Raw genomic sequence first — 22,144 nt, 5'->3', positions numbered from 1 at the left:
TCCAGCTACCATGTTGTGAGTAGCTCTTTGAAGAGGCCCACAAGACCAGGAACAGAAACCTCCTGCTAACAGCCAGTGAGGAACTGAGGCCTCCAGCCAACAGCCATGTGAGTGAGCCGTCTTGGACTCGGACCCTCCACCCCCAGCTGAAGCTTGACTGCAGCTCTTGTGGGTACCTTGGCTGCAATCTCATGGGATACCGAAGCCAGAACCACACTGCTGGCCACTGCCGGAGTCCTGAGCCTCAGAAACTGTGTGAGAAAATGTTTGTTTCAAGCCGCTACACTTGGGGCAGCTTGTTACACAGCAATGGGTAATTAATAAGTATGAATTCCTCCTGTGAGTTACTATTTCTTTAAAGATATCGCCTGGCCCCATTCCAGGAAAGGAATGCCCTTTGATATCTGTATTAGTAGCATTCTGGGTTGTTTGTTCTCCATTTGCTCCACCCTTACCTGGGATCATTTTCCACCTCTTTTTGCCCCGTTCTCTGCTGTAAGTGGTTGATTCCATGGACTCCCTTGCCCTCGGGCTTCTCTTTGGTTTCAATCCATGGAAAACACTGGCAGGGGAGCAGAGGGCAGGATGAAAGAGAGGTCTGGACATCCACCCCTCTGACTGTTTCCCTCCCACCAGCCTAGGAGGCAAGGGATGATATTACACGTGACTTTATTCTACTCAGATCTGCAGAGTTGGAGTTCACTATGTGAAGGTCCATGTATTTAAAAGAAAGCAACTCCCTCTTTGTTCCTCCTTTGAATTAGAAGACAGCCTCTAATTCCCCGAAGACAATCAGATCCACTTACTCAGACCTGCTTCTTCCGCAAGCAAAATCAAGTCCCACCGTCTGGATTATACGACTGCTGCTTAGTAAATTAAGTTGGGGTAATTACTGGGGTGGAGAAATGAAACAAAGGGCATCAAAGGCTGATATTTCTAGAAACACCTCAGAAGCTGCTTCCTGCTCGTTTGGGACACAGCCAAAATTGGCTGGGCTGACAACACTGCATGTGACATGTTCCCTTGCTAGGGCAGTCAAGGAGGGGCAAGCGTCTGTGAATAAGACACGTGCTAGACTGGGAGGAGGCCTGGCTTGGAGCAGGAAGATCTGGCTCCCTATCCTCACTGGCAAGATCACTGCCTAACCTTGGGCAAATAAGTTCTTGGGTTTTCAAAAGTAAACGGGCCTGTCTTATCTACCGCACAGGATGGTGGTTGTGAAAAATCAATTAAATAGGATTTTGCTGGATTATTAAATATAAGGTGAGGCACAGGGACTTCCCTGGTGGCGCAGTGGCATTACTCTGTTGTAATTACCACTGTCAACAAGGGTGAATCTAGGGTACTATGGGAGGGAGAAGTCCTTGAATCCTTTGTCAGTCATGGAACCAGCAAGAAACAGAGAGCACACTTAGGTGGGGTTTTTGAAGGTACCATTTTTTGAGGTGTGGGCAGAGTTAAGAGTGCCCACTGCTGTTGAGGCATCTGTGACCATCAACAGAGGAAAGGCAACCCCACCCAACCTGAAGGGTAATGGCTAGAAATGGTGTTGTTGGACCTGATGAGAGCTGGACTCATGGTAGAAGGGCCATGCAATGCCAGGTATAGTTGTAGAAAGGCATAGTCAGTGCCAAACAACAGTAAAACAGGCAGGAAAAATAAATACTCTGACTTCTCTTTCTGCTCCCTAATCTCCTGCCTGTGCCTCCTACTAGCCAGATCCCTCTGGAAACCAGAGACAAGGGTGCCTGGATGATGCCATCCAAGCAGTTGGTAGACGTCAATGTCCTTGTCCCCAGAGCGGGGTGGGGAGGGTCAGGGAGTGGGTCTGGAGAGGCAAATGGAGAACATCGTGAACAAGGTCCAAAAGAGGAGAAATTATAGGAATTGTTGAAACAATATTTTCTAAAACTTTTTAAAATTTCATTACTTAATTAAAATGCCTAAACTTGCAAAGAGAGTCCACAGCTACCGATGGAATGAGGAGGGATCTGAATGAGTATAGAGGGCTGGATACTTGAGGCTTCTATTATGAGAGAGAGGCAGTGACAGGCATATGCCCAGAAAACCAATCCTGGATTGTTTTAAATAAAGGCTTTATTTTTGAAAGAAATTTTAGGTTCCAGAAAAATTAAGAAAAAGCTACAGAGATTTCCCACATACTCCCTGCCTCCACACATGTACAGCCTTCTTGGCTATCAACATCCCGCACCAGGGTGGTACATTTGTTACAACTGATGAACCTACATTGACACAACACAGCTACCCAAAGTTCATAGTTTACAATTGGGTTCATTCTTGGTGGTGTACCTTCTGTGTGTTTGGACAAATGAATAATGATCTGTACAATCACTGTGATCTTACAAAGAGTAGCTTCACTGTCCTAAAAGTCCTCTGTGCTCCACCGATTCATCCCTTCCCACTAAGCCCTGGCAACCACTGATTTTTTTCCTGTCTCCATGGTGTTGCCTTTTCCAGAATGTCATGTAATTGGAATCATACAGTAGGGAGCCTTTTCAGATTGGCGTCTTTCACTTAGTGATATGCATTTAAGGTTCCTCCATGTCTTTTCATGGCTTGATGTCTCATTTCTTTTTAGCACTGAAATAATGTTGCAGAAATAATGTTGCATTGTCTAGATGTACCACAGTTTATTAACCCATTTACCTACTGAAGGACATCTTGGTTGTTTCCAAGTTTTGTCCTGGATCCTTTTGGATGGGGGTGGGGGAGGGAAGACAGGCATCCAGCTTAGCCATGGACAGAGCTTGAACAGTCCTCCATGGTCCTCAGGCCCTTTGCAAATAGACTTCTGTGAGGTCTGTCCTACTGTCTCAAATGTACTCAGACGCACTCTCACCCCCTGCATGTATTGTCTGAGCTTTGACTGAAAGATTCTAGCTGCCAAGTGTATATTAGGAAATAAGGATGTAGATCCTGGTCTTGAAGAATTGGTAGACTAGTGGAAAGGAAAAGATAACTGACTACAACTGACTTGTACAAATGCAATGAGACTTTCAGAAAAGCTAGGATTTTAGCATCAGACTAAAGGTGAGTTTCCCATGATGCTATTCAGCGTTTGGTTCTTGCAATTCCATGGTGACAGTTTTGGATACAACAGATAGGCCTACTTGAGCATAAGATTCTTAGTACGTAGACTCATTACTGAGTGTGCATTCCATGAAAAACCTTAAAGACTATATAGCTCTTTGTTTTTGAGAGAGAGAAAGGGACACCCCCCACCCCTCCCAATTCCTGATACATACTGAATCTTGACTTTAGGAATCATATTGTCCTGGGTTTAAACCCCAGTTTTGCCACCTATCAGCCAGGTGACTTTGGGAAAATTACCCAGCCTCTCTAAGCTTCTGTTTCCTAAGTTGCGAAATTGACATTCTAGTAACTGTAGGATTATTGTAAGTATTAAGTGATCTACATTTAAGGTTCCTCCATGTCATTAGCATGGTGTTTGGTGTGTAGGAAGTATTCCAAAGATGATATCTACTCATTTAATGACTTCTTGCTACATACTTTTTTAAACAGAGAGGCCAAGATTGTTAGCTTCCTTTGGGGGCACAGTTGGAGAAGTGCATCGTTTTGTTTTTTTTTTTTTAACTTTTTTGGTTAAAAAAAAAGCATGTGGGATCTCAGTTCCCCTACCAGAAATGGAACACACAGCCCCTGCAGTGGAAGTGCAGAGTGTTAACCCCTGGACTGCCAAGGAAGTCCCTGGAGAAGTGTATCTTGAAGGAGGGAGCTGACCATCCTACAATCAGGGCCTAGACAACAGTGAAAGGAGTTAGGCAAGTCGTAAGTCGTAAACATGCAGGATGAGTTATTGTTTTTATATAAAATATTGATATTTTGTTTATTATGGATTGTTTTGCATTGATTCTGACTTTATTTTTTTTAAATTTTTTAATTTTTTATTTATTTACTTTTTGGCTGTGTGGCACCTTCGTTGCTGCGCAGGGGCTTTCTCTAGTTGCAGTGAGCTGGGGCTGCTCTTCGTTGCAGTGTGCGGGCTTCTCACTGCAGTGGCTTCTCTTGCTGCAGAGCACAGGCTCTAGGTGCCCGGGCTTCAGTAGTGGTGGCATGGGGGCTCAGGAGTTGTGGCTCAGGAGTTGGGCTCTAGAGCGCAGGCTCAGTAATTTTGTTGCTCTGCGGCATGTGGCATCTTCCCAGACCAGGGCTCGAACCGTATGCCCTGCATTGGCGGGCAGATTCTTAACCACTGCGCCACCAGGGAAGTCCCTGACTTTTTAAAATATTGCATTAAAATATTATTTATCTTGGGCTTCCCTGGTGGCGCAGTGGTTGAGAGTCTGCCTGCCAATGCAGGGCACACAGGTTCGTGTCCCGGTCCGGGAAGATCCCACATGCCGCGGAGCGGCTGGGCCCGTGAGCAATGGCCGCTGAGCCTGAGCGTCCGGAGCCTGTGCTCCGCAACGGGAGAGGCCACAACAGTGAGAGGCCCGCGTACCGCCAAAAAAAAAAAAAATAATAATAATTTATCTTGATAACCCACTTTTTTGGTACCTCCTTAAAGTTCATTCACCTGACCCTAAAGCACTTAGGTCGTGGTGTGACTGGCACAAAGTCCAGAGCTGCCTGTAGGAAAAGACTGAAGATCTTTGGGTGAGCTTGAACTTGTGCTTTGCAAGGCCTAGAACACTTAGACTCCTGGGATAGGAGCAGAGGGTATGGACTACAACTCCCAGAAGGCCGCGCGGCACGGTGCCCTCACCGATTGGCTGGTATGGCCCCGCCCCCGCCACGCCCCTGCCGGGAGGACCCGGGGCAGCGAGTCCCGGGCTAGCGTGCTCCCAAAGCCGGCTACCCAGTGTAGTCTCGCCTTGCCGGACAGGCTTCATGGCGGCCCAACCAGTGTTCCGGATGCTGCGGCGGGTCCTGAGGTCCAGCGTCCGGAGCTGCAGCTCGGGCGCTCTGGTGACGCAGCCACACCCCGGGGAGCCCTCCCAACCTGCCGTGGAGGTGAGCCTCCCGCATCCACACTTTCTTGGGGAGGGGGTGGCCTGGCAGCTGCACTTTATGCCCAGAAGCACCCCGGCCCGTCCGCGGTAGCTGCTTCTGGGAGGGGTGTCTGCCTCTGCGAGGGACTCCTCAGCGCTTATTTAGGGGTGGGGAGAGGAGTGGAATGATGTTTTCTAGATAGACTGCCCAGTCTCACCCGGTATCCCAACGAGGGGTGGCGGGGTGGGGCGCTCCTTGGGGTCTGGCTTATAAACCTCCCTGCCCACCCATCCGTGCAACCCCCTTCCAGGTCTGAGTGACTCCTAGAGATGGGGGAGCAGGCGTCAGGACTCTGGGACCAATGAGATATTATTAGTACCCCTTTCGACCCTGCCTCACACCCAGCCTCCTTAAACATTTTCCTCCCTGCCCCCCAGTGGAGGTTGTGTGTGATCAGGTGTTTTTGTGACACCCCACTTCATAGTGTGGCACTGACTAAAAATGTCACCTTGGTGCTGCCAGTAGTCAGTTGTCACTTTGTAGTCACAGGGTTGTGTGACCCGTCCTTCACTGACTCTTTTTGTTTCATCTTCATTTCCCTTAAGAGGGTTCAGTCTCTTTCTAGAGCAGAATGGAGTCAGGACCTGGGCTCTTGCAGGTTAGGGACTCCGCTATCTCTTTAGGGTTGGGATAGCCCCCCTCAGTCCTTAACAGCTTCCCAGAGGGGTTTCCAGCATAAGAAGTTTTAAATTTGTTTTGTCCATGTTGCCAGGGAATCATTTGGGGAGAAGCATCTCTTTTTTGGTGGCGCCTTTTCTAGGCTGATCTGGTCATTCTTTTCCCACCTCCTGGCTCAGGGCTTCAAGTTCTGGGATTCATCAGATCACGCACCTGCTGTTGCTCAGTCAAGGGGAGGGCCTCAGCCTGACCTGCTTTCTCCAGATCTGATCCCCCCTTCCCCCCACCCACGGGATCCTCAGATAAGCAGATCCCACTTCTGGGAGGTGGAGAAGTTTGTCAGTATCCTTGAACTCTGAACTTTGTGGAGGGAAAAATGGGAAAGCAAAGATGAGAGATCTTTAAAGAATTCAGGAAAAGGGAAGTTTCTTCTCCCCCTTGCCCCTAATTTACTTAGTACCTTTCATCCTGTGCTAAGTGGCTTCATTCGTGGTCTCTCTCAGTCCTCACAATAAACCATGTGAAGTGAGTAGAGTTTGTATTTTCAGGTGAGGGTGCTCATGGAAGTTAATTCCCTGGAGTCCCTGAGCTGGAAAGTAAGGGAACCAGAGCTCAAACTCTAGCACTTGTGCTCCTGCTTCTTTTCTGTGGGGAGAGTAGAAGAGAGGCTGCTCTTACCCTTACCTTTACACCATGAGGGCAGGTAGCATTAGCAGGTAAGAAGGTGGACTCAGAATGCCTTGGTTTGAATCCCAGCCCTACCACTTATTAGATGTGTGAACTTGAGCAAGTCTTCTCAGTGCCTCAGTGTTCTCCTCTGTAAAATGGGAATAACAGTGTCTACTTCATAAGGTGGTTATAGGGCTTAAAGGAGTTAACATAATTTGGATATATATATACTTAGAACAAAACCTGGCACATGTACGTGCTGTGCACGTGGATGGCACATGTTTGTTGTAATTATTCTTGCCGCCATTGCCACATACTGTGTCCCCTAAGTCCCCTCCCACCTGGACACTCAGGATAGTCATTCTGTCAACTATCTGATCACAGACCCCCCACCCTGGACGTTCCCCACCAGGGTTGTCCTGAGCAGACAGGTTGCTCCTTGGGTGCTGGGTGCTCCCCTGCCTTTCTCGGTACAGTGCTTAGCCGGTGCCCTGCAGGCGGTAGAGTTAGCAGGTATTTTTTGGCTGTTTGAAACAGATCTGGTGAGGGTGCACGTGACAGAGCACTGGACAGGGAGCCCCAAGCTTTCATGCTCGCTTTGCCCCCAGTTTGACCTGGCTCCTGGGCCTGTCTCTTCCCCTCTCTTCCTGTCTTTAAAACCAGTGGGATGGACTAGCCCATCTGTACGCAGTAGGGGAGGGCACAGAATGTCCTTAGGAGAATCTCAGAGGTATGTTCAACCAATCCACCGAGCTTGCCAGTTGGCAGGAGCAGGGGTGGGGGCATCTGGAAGCCGTGTCCTCCCTTCCCTTCCTGTAGGGTGTCTTTCCCCATACCCTGCGCGGGGCCCTGAGGTCTGGTTTGAGATGGCAAGTGCTTGGAGAGCCCCGGAAAGCCCCCGGCTGGTGTCTGTGTGTCGGGGTGTAGGTGTGGGAGAGTTGTGCAGTGAGGGGAGGGAGCTGGCTGTGAGGACAGTGGATGGGGGCATTGGGCTTGGTCCCGGGGCAGACCGAGGCGCTTCTGCAGGTGGAAGGGGGAGGCGGGTAGGGGAGACAGCTCCCTCCGGCCTGTTTGGGGCAGCAAGACAGAGGGCTTCCCCCAGTTGCAAGCACTACGCTCCGTGCAGGCTCTGTTGGGACGACAAGGGGCTGGCCTCAGGTCCTGGGCCTGCTTCCTTGGGGCAGGGGCCGGGGAAAGGATGACTGTGCCAGGCAAAGGCACCCAGCTGTTCAGGGGGCTGGAGAGAACACAACGTGGGAGAGGGCTGTGCAGGAAGGGACTGGTACATGAGGAGGGCCGGGGCGGGACAGTCACACGTGAAAGGAAAGGAGACCTTTCAGGGGGCTGCCTGGACTTCCAACCTGCCCAGCTCCTCGACAGCTTTGTTTCAGTGAAGTGTGACTTATCCTTGCTGGGAGCCACAGGTGTGAAGACCTCACGCTTAGGGTGGGGCTGGAGGGGGAGCGGAGGTCAAAGCCTGGGGCTGGGCACTTTGCCAGGTCCCCTCATTCAACAGAGATTAATTTTGAGCCACGCTGGGTATACATCCTCCCAAGGAGCAGGTAAATCAGGGCCAGTGATACTTGGGTTTGGCCTGTGCTCTTTTTCTCCTGCTCTTCTAGTGTCTACGCTCCAGAGCTGTTTGGGGGTCGGCCTTTATCATTCAGATCAAAGGCCCAAGGTTAGTGAATATTAGGGAAGGCACTTCGAGGGCAGGGTCCCTCCCTTAACTAACTCCTTCCTACCACTCTTCCCCACCACTCCATCGCAGTCTGCACTGGGTTGGTAGACAAGATATAACCAGTAGCATGTGGTAGGCTGCCTAGTTCCTGGTTGTGGCACTAGTATCTGTGGTTCTCGGGAAGCTCAGACCCCACGTGTCCTGCTCTGAGTGGTGTGACAGCAGGTCTGAAACCCCAGCCTTGGGCCCTCTGCCATTAAGTAGGGCTTTGCAAGACGAGGGAAGCTGACAGAGTGGGAAAACTAGTCACAGCGCACCCACACACACACAGAGTGCCCCTCCATGGCTACATGATGAACAGTCATTTGTAAGTAGGAGTTAGACTAAGAGAATGGGAGCAGTCCTGAACACCTACCATGTGACAGGAACTCCTCCGGTTGAGGTAGGTAGGATCATTTCCCACACTTCATGGACGAGGAAGCTAAGGCTTAGAGAATGGTAAGCAACTAGCTCTACAGCTAGTTGGTAACAGAGCCAGGCTTCTAATTCAAGTTTACCTGCTCCCGAAGCCTATGCTCAGAACCACAGTCACCCCGGATTAAAATGGCACTGGGTCCTGGTGTGGCAGGGCCAGTGGTTCTCAGCCTGGGCTACAGAGCTGGACAGGGACGTTTCAGATAAACTACTAGGGCCCCATCCCAGAGAGCAGCTGAGTCCGAATCTTTGGGCTGGGGCTCTGGCGTCAGCACATCTTAGAAGGTCTTCAGGTGATTTTAATGTGTAACGAAAGCTGAGAACCACCGTACGAGGCTAAACCATTTTGACAGTAGAGACCAGCCTAGAAATGCATGGCAACCCCATTGCAACTGGGTTTTCCACACACCACCTTTCCCTCTGGATTAGGGACCTGCCTGTCTGTTCACTGACACAGCGGTTCGACACCTGCTATGACACCGGGAAACAGAGTCAGGCAGGAAGACTTCCCACCCAGGGGAAACAGCCTGATCCAGGCCGGGGCGGAGAATACGAGCACCTAAGGGTGTTCTACTTCTGACATGTCCTAGCCCCGCCTGGGCGAGAGGCATTGCCGTCTCATCTGCCCAGTAATTCTCCCAGGATTCTGGGCTCCTTTGACTGGTGCTGATATTTTTTCCTTCAGGGAGTTTAAAGGGAAGAAAAAAAATGGAAGAAGGAAAGTAGGGCATGCAATGTTGGAGGAGGAGGCAGGGATGAGGTGTGTTAATACCCAACTGAGGAGTTTGCAAGGGGGAGGGGGGAGGGGGAGGGAGCGTTTAGGAGGCTGCGTCAGGTGTTGGTGTGTGTGTTTAGGAGGCTGCGTCAGCTACTGGGTGTACAGAGTCTGAACGAATCTAGATAAGGTCACTCCAGGTCTCAAAAGTGAAATCTGGCCTCCCCTCCCGTGGGGGCCTAATTCCGTTCTGGGTTGCCCCATTCCTCGGCTCCCTCTGCGCTTTCTGCTGAGTCATGCTCCTGGGTCCTCTCACTTGCTCCCTATTCCCGGCTTTAGTTTCGCTCCTCCCTCACCCAGCCACCTCTCCCAGGATGTGAAGATTAGGGTGAGGAGGGCATCTTGGCAAGTGAGGAGGTGAGGTCTGGGGGGGACTAACAAACCACTGAATTGTGAGTAGCTGCTGATTCCCAGGTGTCTGAGCTCCTGGACTGTGGTGGCCAGTGGGGGTGGGACTCTTTTTTTTTTTTTTTTTTTTTTGCGGTACGCGGGCCTCTCACTGCTGTGGCCTCTCCTGTTGCGGGGCACAGGCTCCGGACGCGCAGGCTCAGCGGCCATGGCTCACGGGCCCAGCCGCTCTGCGGCATGTGGGATCTTCCCGGACCGGGGCACGAACCCGTGTCCCCTGCATCAGCAGGCGGACTCTCAACCACTGTGCCACCAGGGAAGCCCTCTTTTTTTTAAAAAAATAAATTTTTTTGTCTGCGTTGGGTCTTCGTTGCTGTGCGTGGGCTTTCTCTAGTTGCGGCGAGCTGGGGCTACTCTTCATTGCAGTGCGTGGGCTTCTCATTGCCGTGGCTTCTCTTGTTGCAGAGCACGGGCTCTAGGCGCATGGGCTTCAGTAGTTGTGGCACACGGGCTTAGTTGCTCCGCGGCATGTGGGATCTTCGAGGACCAGGGCTCGAACCCGTGACCCCTGCATTGGCAGGCGATTCTTAACCACTGCGCCACCAGGGAAGTCCCGGGATGGGACACGTGATTCTGAAGTGTCCCTGCCCTACCCCGAAGGGTACTGGTGGAAAGGCAGTGGGGTGAGTAGGGAAGGAGGAACGCTTGTTATTATTTCAGACTGCAGTTCAGAGAAATGACGGCTACTTTCTCGTCACGGGGCTGTGAGCAGTGTTTCTTAGAGGGTGTGGGAAACCGGTCTTGGGGCGGGCAGAGTGAGGTCGGTTTTATGGACCCAGGAAACTCATGAAGCACCCCCTTCTACCTCTCATATCCCTTCTACTTCCTGAGTCAATCAGTGGCCCTTGACTATATATTAGAATCACCTGGAGAGGTGAAACACACAGCATCTGGAGACTGAATTCAGCTGGTCTCCAGTAGAACTTTTTTCTTCAACTCTCCAGATGGTTCTAACATGTAGCCAGGGCTGAGGAGGTCTCTGAAGTAAATGCTTCTTCCTGGACCTCAGGAGGGCTGGAGGCCTGCTTTCTTAGGTTACAAGATCATGAGAATCCTGGGTGTTTCCCTACCAGTGTCCTGACTAGCCCCCTCCTTTACAGCAAGACAACTTTAGCCCACAACTGTGTTCTTATTTAACAGCTGGGAGAGCAGGCCTGGAGGAGTTAGAGAACTTTCCCAGTGTGTCCCCAAGACCTCACGGATGACCACCACAGTCATAATTTCTCTGTTCTAAAGATTCTAGAGAAATGACTTCTCCCCGCCCTATGTACCATCCCGTGTACCTTCTTGGACACACCCTATGCAACTAGGGGAAGGAATTTAGAACTTGGAATCAGCAGACCTGGATTTGAATCCTGGTTCTGCCACGGGTGTTCTTGGACCCCATTCAAGAGTTGGTTATAATAATCCCTTTAGGTGTGGGGATGGAACAGAGAACATTCTTTGGAAACCTTAAGATGCCTTGCAAACTGTTGACCTCTGTGGAACAGTTATCTCAGCAGCATGTCATGACCCAGGGCTGTGTTCTAAATGGGGGGATGGGGGAGGGGAGGACAAACTAGTTCAGATTTAGGAAAGGGTGGGGCTGGCTGCCTCCTTTCTCTCCCCAGGATGAGTCTGGGCCTTGCGGGGAGCCTCGGGCCATCTCCTCCCCTTATACCCCAAACAGTAGGTTCTTAATCCTTTCTTCTGGCCAGGGTGGGTGAAGGATAAGGACTAAAGCAATCTGGGCACGGGGTTAGTGTGGTGGCCATCCTGGCACCTCCATTCTCCCTTCCTGGAGGCTGGTGGCCTCATTCCCTCTGTGGGTCCCCCTAGTGTGCTGTCTTCCCCCCAAGGCCTTCTGTGGGAGGGGAGCCTTCCCCATGGGTTTACCCTCCCCAGCTGGGCGTGGCCCCTGGCTGCTCCTGGGGGTGTGGCCTGTGGGGTCCTCCTGGGTGTTGAGGAGGCCCCAGAGAGCCCCCCATCTGCAAGGGGGAGGCAGCTTGTGTGACACCCCCTCCCTCACAGTGAGTGACTTTGTTTCGAGCTCAAGGTAAGGAATGAGAGGCCTGGGTTGGACAAGTGGCTTCCGTGTCCCAGGCCACCTTCCCTCTCAGCTACCTGCTGTCTCCCTCCTCCTTTCTGGACATGCTTGTCTGGTGGCGTGCTTGCCAGGTGCCAAATGGCACCTGCCCTCCCAGTGACCCATCCAAGAGATGCTAGAGATGGCTGTTCCCGGATAGGCTTCCTTTGAGGGAGGGGTAGCCGGGAGGAGGTGGGGCCCGGCTGGGGCTTAGTGCCCTTCCCTGTGCCTTGCTGCCCGGCCGGTAGGCAGCTGCACCCCTGCAGGGGTCCTCCACCCTGGGGCTGAGTGTGGGACCTTGGAGGGGCACGTCCTTCCCTCCAAGCCTGTTTCCAAACCTGTGACTAAGAGGAGAATACCAGACCCCCAGGACTGCGGAGCCCATGTGGATGGAAAGGCTAGCAGTGTGCGCGGGTGTCAGAGAGGAGGGAGGGGATGGTCGAGGGGAGAGGGCTTGCTCTCCCCAGGTGGGCGCTCCTCGCACCTCTCCCCCAGCCCCTGTTGTCGCAGGTGCCGTCCGGACGGAGGCGGTTCCTGAGGGAGCACGCGGCCCCCTTCTCTGCCTTCCTCACCGACAGCTTCGGCCGGCGCCACAGCTACCTGCGGATCTCCCTCACCGAGAAGTGCAACCTCAGATGTGAGTCGCCCTCCTGGGCTCCTGTCCCTCTGCTGCCGTAGCCCCTAAATCACCCCGTGTCTGGGAATCCTTCTCAATCCTCCCCATTCCTCTTTCTAGAAAAACTCCACCTGCCCTTCTTCCTTGCTTGCCAGGTGGGGTTCATGGGCAAGGTAGGGGTCAAGGGTGAGTTTTATGATCCTGGAAGCTGGGTTCTACTTGGGATTAGGTTGGAGAACAGAATTGCTGTTGGGTTTAGGATTGAGGTTGGCCTGGGATCTCCCACTCTTCGGGGCTCTTTCCCCTCCCTCCTGTTTCCTTGCGGTCCCCACGGTTCAGGACGTGGCATGGGGACTGCCGGACGGTGTAAACAAGTGAGATAGGCAGCAGTGCCAGCTATAAAGACACCCCAACCCCAGTCCCATGAGACGAGTTGTCTGGGGCCAGGCTAGTACACAGAGTCCTTGTTTCATAACCCCACGCGGAGTGCTCTGGGCCAGATCCACCGCTGGAGGGGCTTCCGAAGTGTGTTTGTCCATCTGTCCTGCCTGCCTTCCCTCCCTCCTTCTCTTCCTCCTTCCTTTCTCTCACTGTAGCTCACAATAAGAAATACATTTACTTCATGGCCCAGTAAATACGTGCATGTGTAGTAAATGTTTAACCAAACAATACCCATTACGTGCAGTACTGATGTTCTGATGTTGTTACCTAATCTGCTCCATCTTAAAAGACCAATTCTGGACCTTTCACTGATTTGACTGAATGACCCCCTAGCGGATCCTGACCACTGGTACTGATTAAACCCGTACCATGGGAACTGATGGGAGGAGGTGGTGCCCCCTCACTGGCCAGGGCTCGCCTCATTTATCCCCTTCTGCTACCTCGCCCTGAACAGGTGGTACCTCAGTTTTCCAACCTGTGAAATGGGACTGATGATCGCCTGTAGGAGACAAACTGGGTGTGAGAACATGTGTAGCCACAGAGGAGAGCAGCTTTGCCCAGGCCAGGGAGCACCTCCCAGCCGCCTTCACCTTAGGACACATAGAGAAGGGTCCCTGTTTGTCAAAACCAGATGAAATGAAGGAGATGAACGATGGCAGAAGGAATGGGCCCAGGGCCCTGGCCTTCCATGTCTCGGCCTGCCCTACCTCCAGCCAGGCTGAGCTGTCAGCCTCATTTATCATCTTTAAGCCCTGAGGGACAGCAAGGCCAGTTGGGGAAGGGGTGTTAAATTTTGCAGGTGAGAGTGGTGAGCCCCAAGGAGAATCTGGCCTAGGGTTTGTGCCTCCTCAGACTTGGCCGGGTCTTTCCTCATGGCTGGGGTGGGGTTCAGGAGACACTTGTGGCCTGGTGGGGGAGTTGGGGACTGGTGACATCGCAGCCTGGCCGCTGCCGTCACTTCCTTCCTCCACGTCCCCTCCCTCCCCTCAGGTCAATACTGCATGCCCGAGGAGGGTGTCCCTCTGACCCCCAAGGCAGACCTGCTGACCACAGAGGAGATCCTAACCCTGGCCCGCCTCTTTGTGAAAGAAGGTGTAGACAAGATCCGACTCACGGGCGGGGAGCCGCTCATTCGGCCGGACGTGGTGGACATCGTGGGTGAGTTGACAAGAGTCGCCACCACCTCTCCCAGCTCGTGCCTCCTCCAGCTGGGCTCCAGTATTAATATCAGAAGCTAACACTCCTTTCGGGCGTTGTGCTCACAGAGTCCTACGCCTTCTGAGACAGGTACCATTCCTATTCCCAGTTTGTAAAGAATTGAGGCACAAAGAAGTTCAGTAACTGGCCCAAGGTCACAAAGCTGGTAAGCGCCAGAGCCCAGTGGTTTGATGTTAAATTTAGACTAAAGTCCTCACCAGGGCTTGGAGGCCCGCGTGATCCGGTTCCCGTCAACCGCAGAGACCTCTCTCCTGCCGCTTGGCCTCCGTCCTCCCCTGCATTCATGCTGCCGGGCCTTTGCACACGCTGTTCCCTTTGCCAGGAGCACAGGGCTCCCCGCCTGCCTCATTCAGGGGTCTGCTCCCGTGTCGTCTCCTTGGGGAGACCTCCTTGGCTGCTCTGTCTAAATTCCCCCTCACATACCCCAGCTGCTCTGTCTCCCAGGAGTTGGCAGGGTACAGACCATGGACCAAAACCAGGCCACCACCTGTGTGTGTGCGGCCTGCAAGCTAAGAATAGTTTCTATATTTTTAAATGATTGAAAGAGAAAATCAAAAGAATAGCATTTGTGGCACTTGAAAATTATATGAAATTTAAAATTCACTGTCCATTAATAAAGTTTTATTGGCACATAGCCACACCCACTCATTTACATATCTCCCCTGTTGCAGAGCTAAGTTGCCGCAAAGACCATGTGGCCAGCGAAGCCAAACGTGCTTACTGTCTGGCCTTTCAACAGAACAGTGCGGCGACCCCGCTCTACCACGTGGTGTTGCTTGGTTGGCTTTTGTCTGTCTCCTCATTAACTAGCATGGAAGCGCTCATGGAGCTGGGCAGGTTCTGTTCACAGCTGTGTTCCGAGCGCCTAGGGAAGCGCCTACACACAGTCGGGGCTCACTGGTGCTTGCTGGATGAGTGAAGGTGGTTCAAAACACGATCTCTGAAGGATGACGTGGCCACGTGTGAATCTCAGCTGCACCTCATACTAGTAGTATATCTTTTTTTTTTTTTTTGCGGTACGCGGGCCTCTCCCTGTCGTGGCCTCTCCCGTTGCGGAGCACAGGCTCCGGACGCGCAGGCTCAGCGGCCATGCCTCACGGGCCCAGCCGCTCCGCGGCATGTGGGATCTTCCCGGACCGGGGCACGAACCCGCGTCCCCTGCATCGGCAGGCGGACTCTCAACCACTGCGCCACCAGGGAAGCCCTAGTAGTATATCTTGAGCAACTTTTAAAGTCCGTCCTAAGCCTTCAGACAGGGTAACCTACCTTATAGGGTGGACCTTGGGAGGAAATGAGAAGGAAATGCCCAGCTAGTGGCGAGTGCTGTGTATGGCCCAGCAGAGCCTCTTGCCATAGGCTGGTTCTAAGCCCCGAGGTCAGGCAGAGACCATGAGCATTTAATTGTAAAACATGGAATCCGAGGAAAGTAAGTTTCCGTGTTCTTGACTGCTGAGGCCCCGGCTCCAGCTGCTCGGGGTGGGATCTCCCAGCCCCAGCTCTCTGCCTCACTTGCTGGTTCTGTAAACGTTCTCTGGAACGCCTTCTTACGCGCCCGGCACTGTGCTGGCGTCAGAGGGGAGTGAGCTGCAGGCCCAGCCTTCAGGGACCCCCAGCCCATTGGTGGAAGCAGCCCCTGGAGCCTGCCGCCATCTGGTGAGGAGCCCAGGTGCTGTGGGAGCCCCGAGGAAGGGCCCAGGGACCCCTGCAAGCTCTTTCCTTCCTCTTTCCCTGTGGCCAGCTCCCTCCCACCCCCACCGATTGCTTGATCTGGAATCCTGCCATCATTCCTAGGCTACACATGCTGGCCCAGGGGAGTTGACCTGACCCCCTGTTCAGGCAGCTCCTCAGAGCCTGAAAAGCAGCCTGGGTTCCAGGAAAGGGCCAAACCTGGCTGGCTGCCAGGCCCCAGCCCGCTCGGTCAGGGCACTTCATCTGCCCTCTGTCCAGGGCCTGTGGGCGAGCCTGTGATCACTGCTGGTCAGAGAGGGGTGACTGAGCGCAGATGGGAGGATGCAGAGTCTCCACGGAAGCCACCACCTTGCTTAGTAGGAGGCCGGGGAGCCAGGAGAGGCGGCAGCCCTGTTCCCGCTCTGGGCTCTTCCACCCCCTGGCCGTGTGAACTTGTGCAGGTTCCTGCCCCACCCTGGGCCTCAGTGTCCTAATCTATGCGCTGGTCACCTCCCAGCCTTTCCTGCTCTGATGGCCCTGGGTTGTTGGTCCTGGCTGATAGCGTGAGGCTGGCAAGGGTTTATCACCACATAGATGCTGGTTAGGACAGGGACCAGCTGCAGTGACTGACTTTGGAGGATTTATCTCTTGCTTTAAGGGTGTGCACTGATGGGGCAGGGGTGGGGTGGGGGGAACTCTACCCCTCCCCAAACCCTCCCCCAGTGCTCCAAGACAAATGGCGGTTGATGTGTTTGCTAACACTTTGACATCTCCCAGCCTAGCTCCTTTGATCCTCCCCAGGGGTACTTCTTCAGAGCAAAATCACCCCGAAGGGCGGGGCAGGTGGGGCTATTAGGGAAGAAGGGCTGGGGTAAGTGGAGGGGCATGTTCTTAAGCACTTGTCCTGCCCTCCCAGCTGAGAGTTTCGAGGGACCCCACCCCGGGGGCGCAGAGTGAAGGGGCTACCGGTTTCACCAAGCAGGCTGTCCTGGTCACTTGGGGTCCCTGCCTGAGGCTGTCAGCCCCGGGACTGGTGTTGTCGATCTCCACCTGAGAAGACAGCTCAGCTCTCCGTCAGCCGTCTGTGATCCCCTCCACCAACCCCAAGACGCTCCAGCACTCCTCCATCCCGGCTTGTGTATGAACAAGTTCCTCTCCTCCCTCCTTTTCTTGGGTGTAAGGCAGTGCTGTCCAATACAACTTTCTGGGGTGATGGAAATGTTCTCTATCTGTGTTGTCTGATAAGGTAGCCAGCCTTGGGCTTCACAAGCGGCTGTTGTGACTGAGGAACTGAATTTGGAACTTTATTTTCATTGATGTAAATGCCCACGTGTAGTTAGCGGCTGCCACGTTGGATGGTGAAGGTTTGAGATTTTCCGAAAGAAATTAAAAGAGGGGAACTATAGGCTCACCTTACTTTATGGTGCTTTGCTTTACTGCCCTTCACAGATACTGCGTTTTTTTACAAATTGAAGGTTTGTAGCAACCCTGCATCGAGCAAGTCTATCGGTGCCGTTTTTCCAACAGCATTTGCTCACTTTGCATCTCTGTGTCACAGTTTGGTAATTCTCACACTATTTCCAACACTTTCATTATTTTTGTTAGGGTGATCTGTGATCAGTTATCTTTGTTACTACTGCAACTCCCTGAAGGCATAATAGTAGTAATTTTTAGCAATAAAGTATTTTTTAATAAAAGTATGTACATTGTTTTAGACTAATGCTATTGCACACTTAATAGACTCAAGGATAGTGTAGACATAACTCTTACATGCACTGGGAAACCAGGAAAATCCACGTGACTTGCTTTATTGTGATACGTGCTTTATTGCAGTGGTCTGGAACCAAACCCACAATATCCCCAAGGTATGCCTGTAAACATACAAGTATCAATACTGTGATAGTGTTGGCAGTGTTTGCAGAGGAAGGATTTGGGGTTCTAATTTCAAGGCTGACTTCCGCTGTCAGATGACAGCTTAGTTGGAGAGTCACTCAGTGCTGCAGGCTTTCCCTGTTTTGTCCTTCCTTCCTCCCTTCCTTTCGTCCGTTATGTTGAAGAAATGAATGATGGAGCATCCAGTTCTCACAGCTTAGTTAGAGCCCGTAAGAGGCCTAATGCAATGGAGAGCAGCCATTAAAGGTTTTTGAAATGGCGTGAAGTTTTTAGTTTCATTTTATTTTTGATGGACTCTAGTTACCTAGAATTAGATTAAATCATAATCCTGGGTTTGTGACATAATCTCATTATTGATCCGTGCATGGCCTTTTTTACTTTATTCATACAAATTTATTTACATGTTTTAATAATGTTATGAATTCCTAAGGAAACCCACTACCTCATTAATTTTTTTGGAAGAATCAAACCCTGGCAAGAACCTTTAACCCCCTCTGTGGACTTTCCTACCCTGTACTTCCTCCCTCCCAAGGAAACACTCCTAAACGTGGTGTTTATCATTCCCTTGCTTTTTAAAACTGAGATGGTGTTTTTGAACTTTGTAAGAATCGTGCTGTGTGCAGTCTTTCAGGAATTACTCTTTTGACGCAACTGAAATGAACATATGTCATCCAGAGCTGCAGTTCATTTTCTCTGCGATCTCCTGTTCCATTCAATGAATACACTGCACTTCCTGTTAGTGAACATTTGGGTTGTTTCCAGTTTATTGATATTATAAACAGTGCTGCTTTAAATACTTGTATTCTCATTCATGTGTCTTGGTATGCAGTTTCTCTAGGAGTGGAGTTTGCCGGGTTACTGAATATGTGAATGTTTAATCTTGGCAAACCATTCGGCATTGTCTTACAGTGGCTGTGCTACTTTACACTGTCCCCAGCAGTACATAAGGATTGCCTGGATCCTCCCCGACATTCAGTATTATCATTCTGGACTTTTGCCAGTGGACTGGGTATAAAAGGCTATTTTATTGTGGTCTGATTTGTGCTTCCTCGTTTAGAATGAGGTCAGTCGTCTTGTCACCTATTAGCCATGTATATTTATTTTTCTCTTCAATACCAAATCGTATCATGTGCCTAGTTTTCTATTTGGTTATTCATCCTTTCATATTGGTTTGTTCCAAGTTCTTGATGTATGTTACAAATGTCTTCTTCCAATTTGAAAAACAAGCCATACTTTGTGTAACAATTCTTTTGACAATGGTAGTTCTTGAATTTGTCAGTTCTGTCTTTTATGGTTAGTGCTTTTTGTACTTATTAATGAAACACCTCACCCAAGGTCAGAACAACTACCTATGTTTCTACTAGAATATTTAAAGTTTTGCTTTTTGCTTTTAAGTCTTTAGTTAATCTGTGGATAATTTCAGGGACTCCAGTTTCATTTTTTTCCATGTGAATGGTCATTTTTTCTAGTTCCTTTTACTAAATAGTTCCCACTTCCTCCATAAATCTACCATGTGTGCATTGGTCTGTTTTGGGTTCTGTTCTATTCAGTTTGTCTATCTCTGTGTCAATATCGTACAGTCTTAATCTCCGTAGCTTCATAATAAGTCCATTATCTGATAAGGCAAGTCCTTTTTATTCTTCAGCAGTGCTTTAGCTATTCTAAGCTTTGTCCATCCATGGAAATTTTAGAATCTGCCTACCAAGTTCCCTGGGAAATTCTGTTGGGATGGTTTTTCCTTTTTTTATTGTGTTAAAATACACATAAAATTTACCAACTTATTTAAATGTACAGCTCATTGGTATTAAGTATTCACATTCACATTTATGCAGCCAACACCACCATCTATTTCCAGTCTCCTGTAAATCTGAAAATCTGTATCTATCAAATAATGACTCCCATTCTCCTCTTCCCCAGCCCCTGGCAACCACCATTATACTTTCTAGCTTTATGATTTTGGCTACTGTAAGAACCTTGTATAAGTGGAATCACACAGTATTTGTCTTTTTGTGATTGGCTTATTTCACTTAGCATAATGTCCTCGAGGTTCATTCATGCTGTGACATATTGAGGAATTTCTTTTAAAGGCTGAATTATATTCCACTGTATGAATACACTACATTTTGGTAATTCATTCATTGGTCAACTTGGGTTGCTTCCATGTTTTAGCTATTGTGAATAATGCTGCTGTGATCATGGATGTACAAATATTTCTTTGAGACCCTGCTTTCAATTCTTCTGGGTTTATACGCAGAAATGGAATTGCTGGATCATGTGGTAATTCTGGGTTTTCTGAGGAACTTCAATACTGTTTTCCACAGGGGCTATACCATTTTGCATTCTTATCAACAGTGCAGAAGGGTTCCAGTTTCTCCACATCCTCACCAACACTTGTTGTTTTCTGGGTTTTCTTTTTTTTTTATAGTAGCCATCCTAGTAAGTGTGAGGTAGTATTGCATTGTAGTTTTGATTTGTATTTCCGTAGTGGTTGAGCATCTTGTCATGTGTTTATTGGCCATTAATATATCTTCTTTGGAAAAATGTCTCTTTGAGTCTTTTGCCCATTTTTGAATTGGTTTTTGTTGTTGAATTTTAGGAGTTCTCTGTTATTCTAGATATTAATCCCTTAACAGGTATATGATTTTCAGATATCTCCCCCGTTCTGTAGGTTGCCTTTTTGCTCTGTGGATAGTGTCTTTTATGTACAATTTTTTAAAATTTTCATGAAGTCCAGTTTGTGTTTTCTTTTGTTGCCAGTGCCTTTGGGTCATTGGATTCAGCAGTGATTTCTTGGGTATGTTATGAAGCTTTATTCCTATGATTTCTTCTCAGAGTTTTATTGTTTTACATTTAGGTCCAACTGCATTCTTTTGCATGCGAATATCCAGTTTTCCCAACACCATTTGTGGAAACGTCCTGTCCCCATTGAATGGTCTTGGCACCCTTGTCAAAAATCGTTTGACCATATATGTGAGGATTTACTTCTGGGCTCTGTTTTATTCCATTGGTCTTTATGTCTGTCTTTATGCCAGTCCCACACATTTGATTACTGTAGCTTTGTAGGAAGGTTTGAAATTGAAATGTGAGACCTCCAGTTTTTTGTTCTTTTTCCAGATGATTTGGGGTCCCCTGAGATTCCATATGAATTTTAGGATGGGTTTTTCTATTTATACAAAAGATATCATTGGGGTTTTGTTAAGGACTGCATTGAATCTGTAGATTGCTTTGGGTAGTATTGACATTTTAACAACATTAAGTCTTCTAATTCATGAACATGGGATGTGTTCCCATTTATTTATGTCTTTTTAAATTTATTTCAGCAGTGTTTTGTAGTTTTCGTTGTACAAGGCACTCACCTCTTTGGTTAAGTTAAATCCTAAGTATTTTATTCTTTCTGATGCTGTTGTAAGTGGAATAGTTTCTGTAATTCCCTTTGTTCACTTTTTGTGTATCTGTTGGGATTTTATTGCATTGTATCAAGTTGGGGGAATTGACATCTTTTTTATTCACATCCCCACCTTCCCACAGCCATTTCCCTCCTTTGCCCCGTTCTTTGCTCCAGGTAGCTGGCCCCTAGGGACTACATCACCCAGGGTCCCTTGCCTGTTGGGTTCCTGATGGGTTTGGCCAATGAGATCAGGTTTTTGGTTTGTTTGTTTTTTCCTGCTCCCTGCTCTATTTCTATGCTGGGTTTTTGACTGTAGCTAAGTTCCCTTCAGAGCTAAAACTCCTACAGGGCAGCCAGTCTTCCATGGTGACTTAACTGGACTCCTAACTTAATTTCCTCCCCAGGTCCTTTTGGCCCTAGGCATGGTTGTGGATCCCTAGTGTTTCTAGTCTGAGTGCTGTACTGTTCATTGTTGAGACCATTAAGTCTGCCCACACCTTTGTGAGTAGTCCTTTCATTAAATTCTTTATTTTAACCATCTGGGATGAATTCTGCTTTATGCTAGGATCCTGAGAGTTACAGTGTCATGTTTAAAATTATATTTTCTATTATTGTCGTGGTTGACATTCTTTTTTTTTTTGTGGTACGCGGGCCTCTCACTGTTGTGGCCTCTCCTGTTGCAGAGCACAGGCTCCGGACACTCAGGCTCAGCGGCCATAGCTCGCAGGCTCAGCTGCTCCGTGGCATGTGGGATCTTCCCGGACCGGGGCACGAACCCGTGTCCCCTGCATCGGCAGGCAGACTCTCAACCACTGCGCCACCAGGGAAGCCCGTCATGGTTGATATTCTTATCATTCTCTTATCAGTGCTATAATATGTCTGTTTAGAGTCTTTGGAGTTTTCTCCACTAGCAACCACATCATCTGCAACTAAAGACAATTTTTTCTCCTATCTTTAGGTCTTTAATTTCCTTTTCTTGTCCTATTGCAGTATCTAGGATCTCAAGTACAATGTTGAATAGTAATGGTAATAAAAGAATACTCCTAATGTTTCCCCATTTAGAATGATGTTTCTTTCTTTTTTTAATTTTTATTGGGGTATAGTTGCTTTACAATGTTGTGTTAGTTTTAGAATGATGTTTCTTAGAAGCTTTTTTCACAATAACTTTTAGGTAATGAAGTTCCCTTCCTAGTACT

At 49.6% G+C, this 22,144-nt stretch overlaps 1 protein-coding gene across 6 annotated transcripts in view; it reads left to right on the top strand.

Moving 5' to 3' along the window:
* Positions 1–4,850: 4,850 nt before the first annotated feature.
* The window catches only part of MOCS1 (molybdenum cofactor synthesis 1), a 37,807-nt gene continuing 20,513 nt past the window's right edge, over positions 4,851–22,144 (top strand). For 5 of the 6 annotated variants that reach the window (XR_014326491.1, XR_014326492.1, XM_082847525.1 and 2 more), the window contains exons 1-3: positions 4,851–4,995; positions 12,235–12,361; positions 13,772–13,939. Coding sequence is in view for 4 of the 6 variants with exons in the window: in XM_082847525.1 (XP_082703651.1) it covers positions 4,873–4,995; positions 12,235–12,361; positions 13,772–13,939 (418 nt within the window). In the remaining 2 variants the exon portion in view is untranslated. The remainder of the gene's footprint in view (positions 4,996–12,234; positions 12,362–13,771; positions 13,940–22,144) is intronic. The other variant, XM_082847526.1, reaches the window with a different exon arrangement.

The sequence above is a fragment of the Leucopleurus acutus genome (genome assembly GCF_964270905.1).
Source record: "Leucopleurus acutus genome assembly, chromosome: 10".
In the NCBI taxonomy this organism is placed as follows: Eukaryota; Metazoa; Chordata; class Mammalia; order Artiodactyla; family Delphinidae; genus Leucopleurus; species Leucopleurus acutus.
Note: the sequence above shows the minus strand (reverse complement) of the source record. Positions and strands in the feature narration are given on the sequence as shown.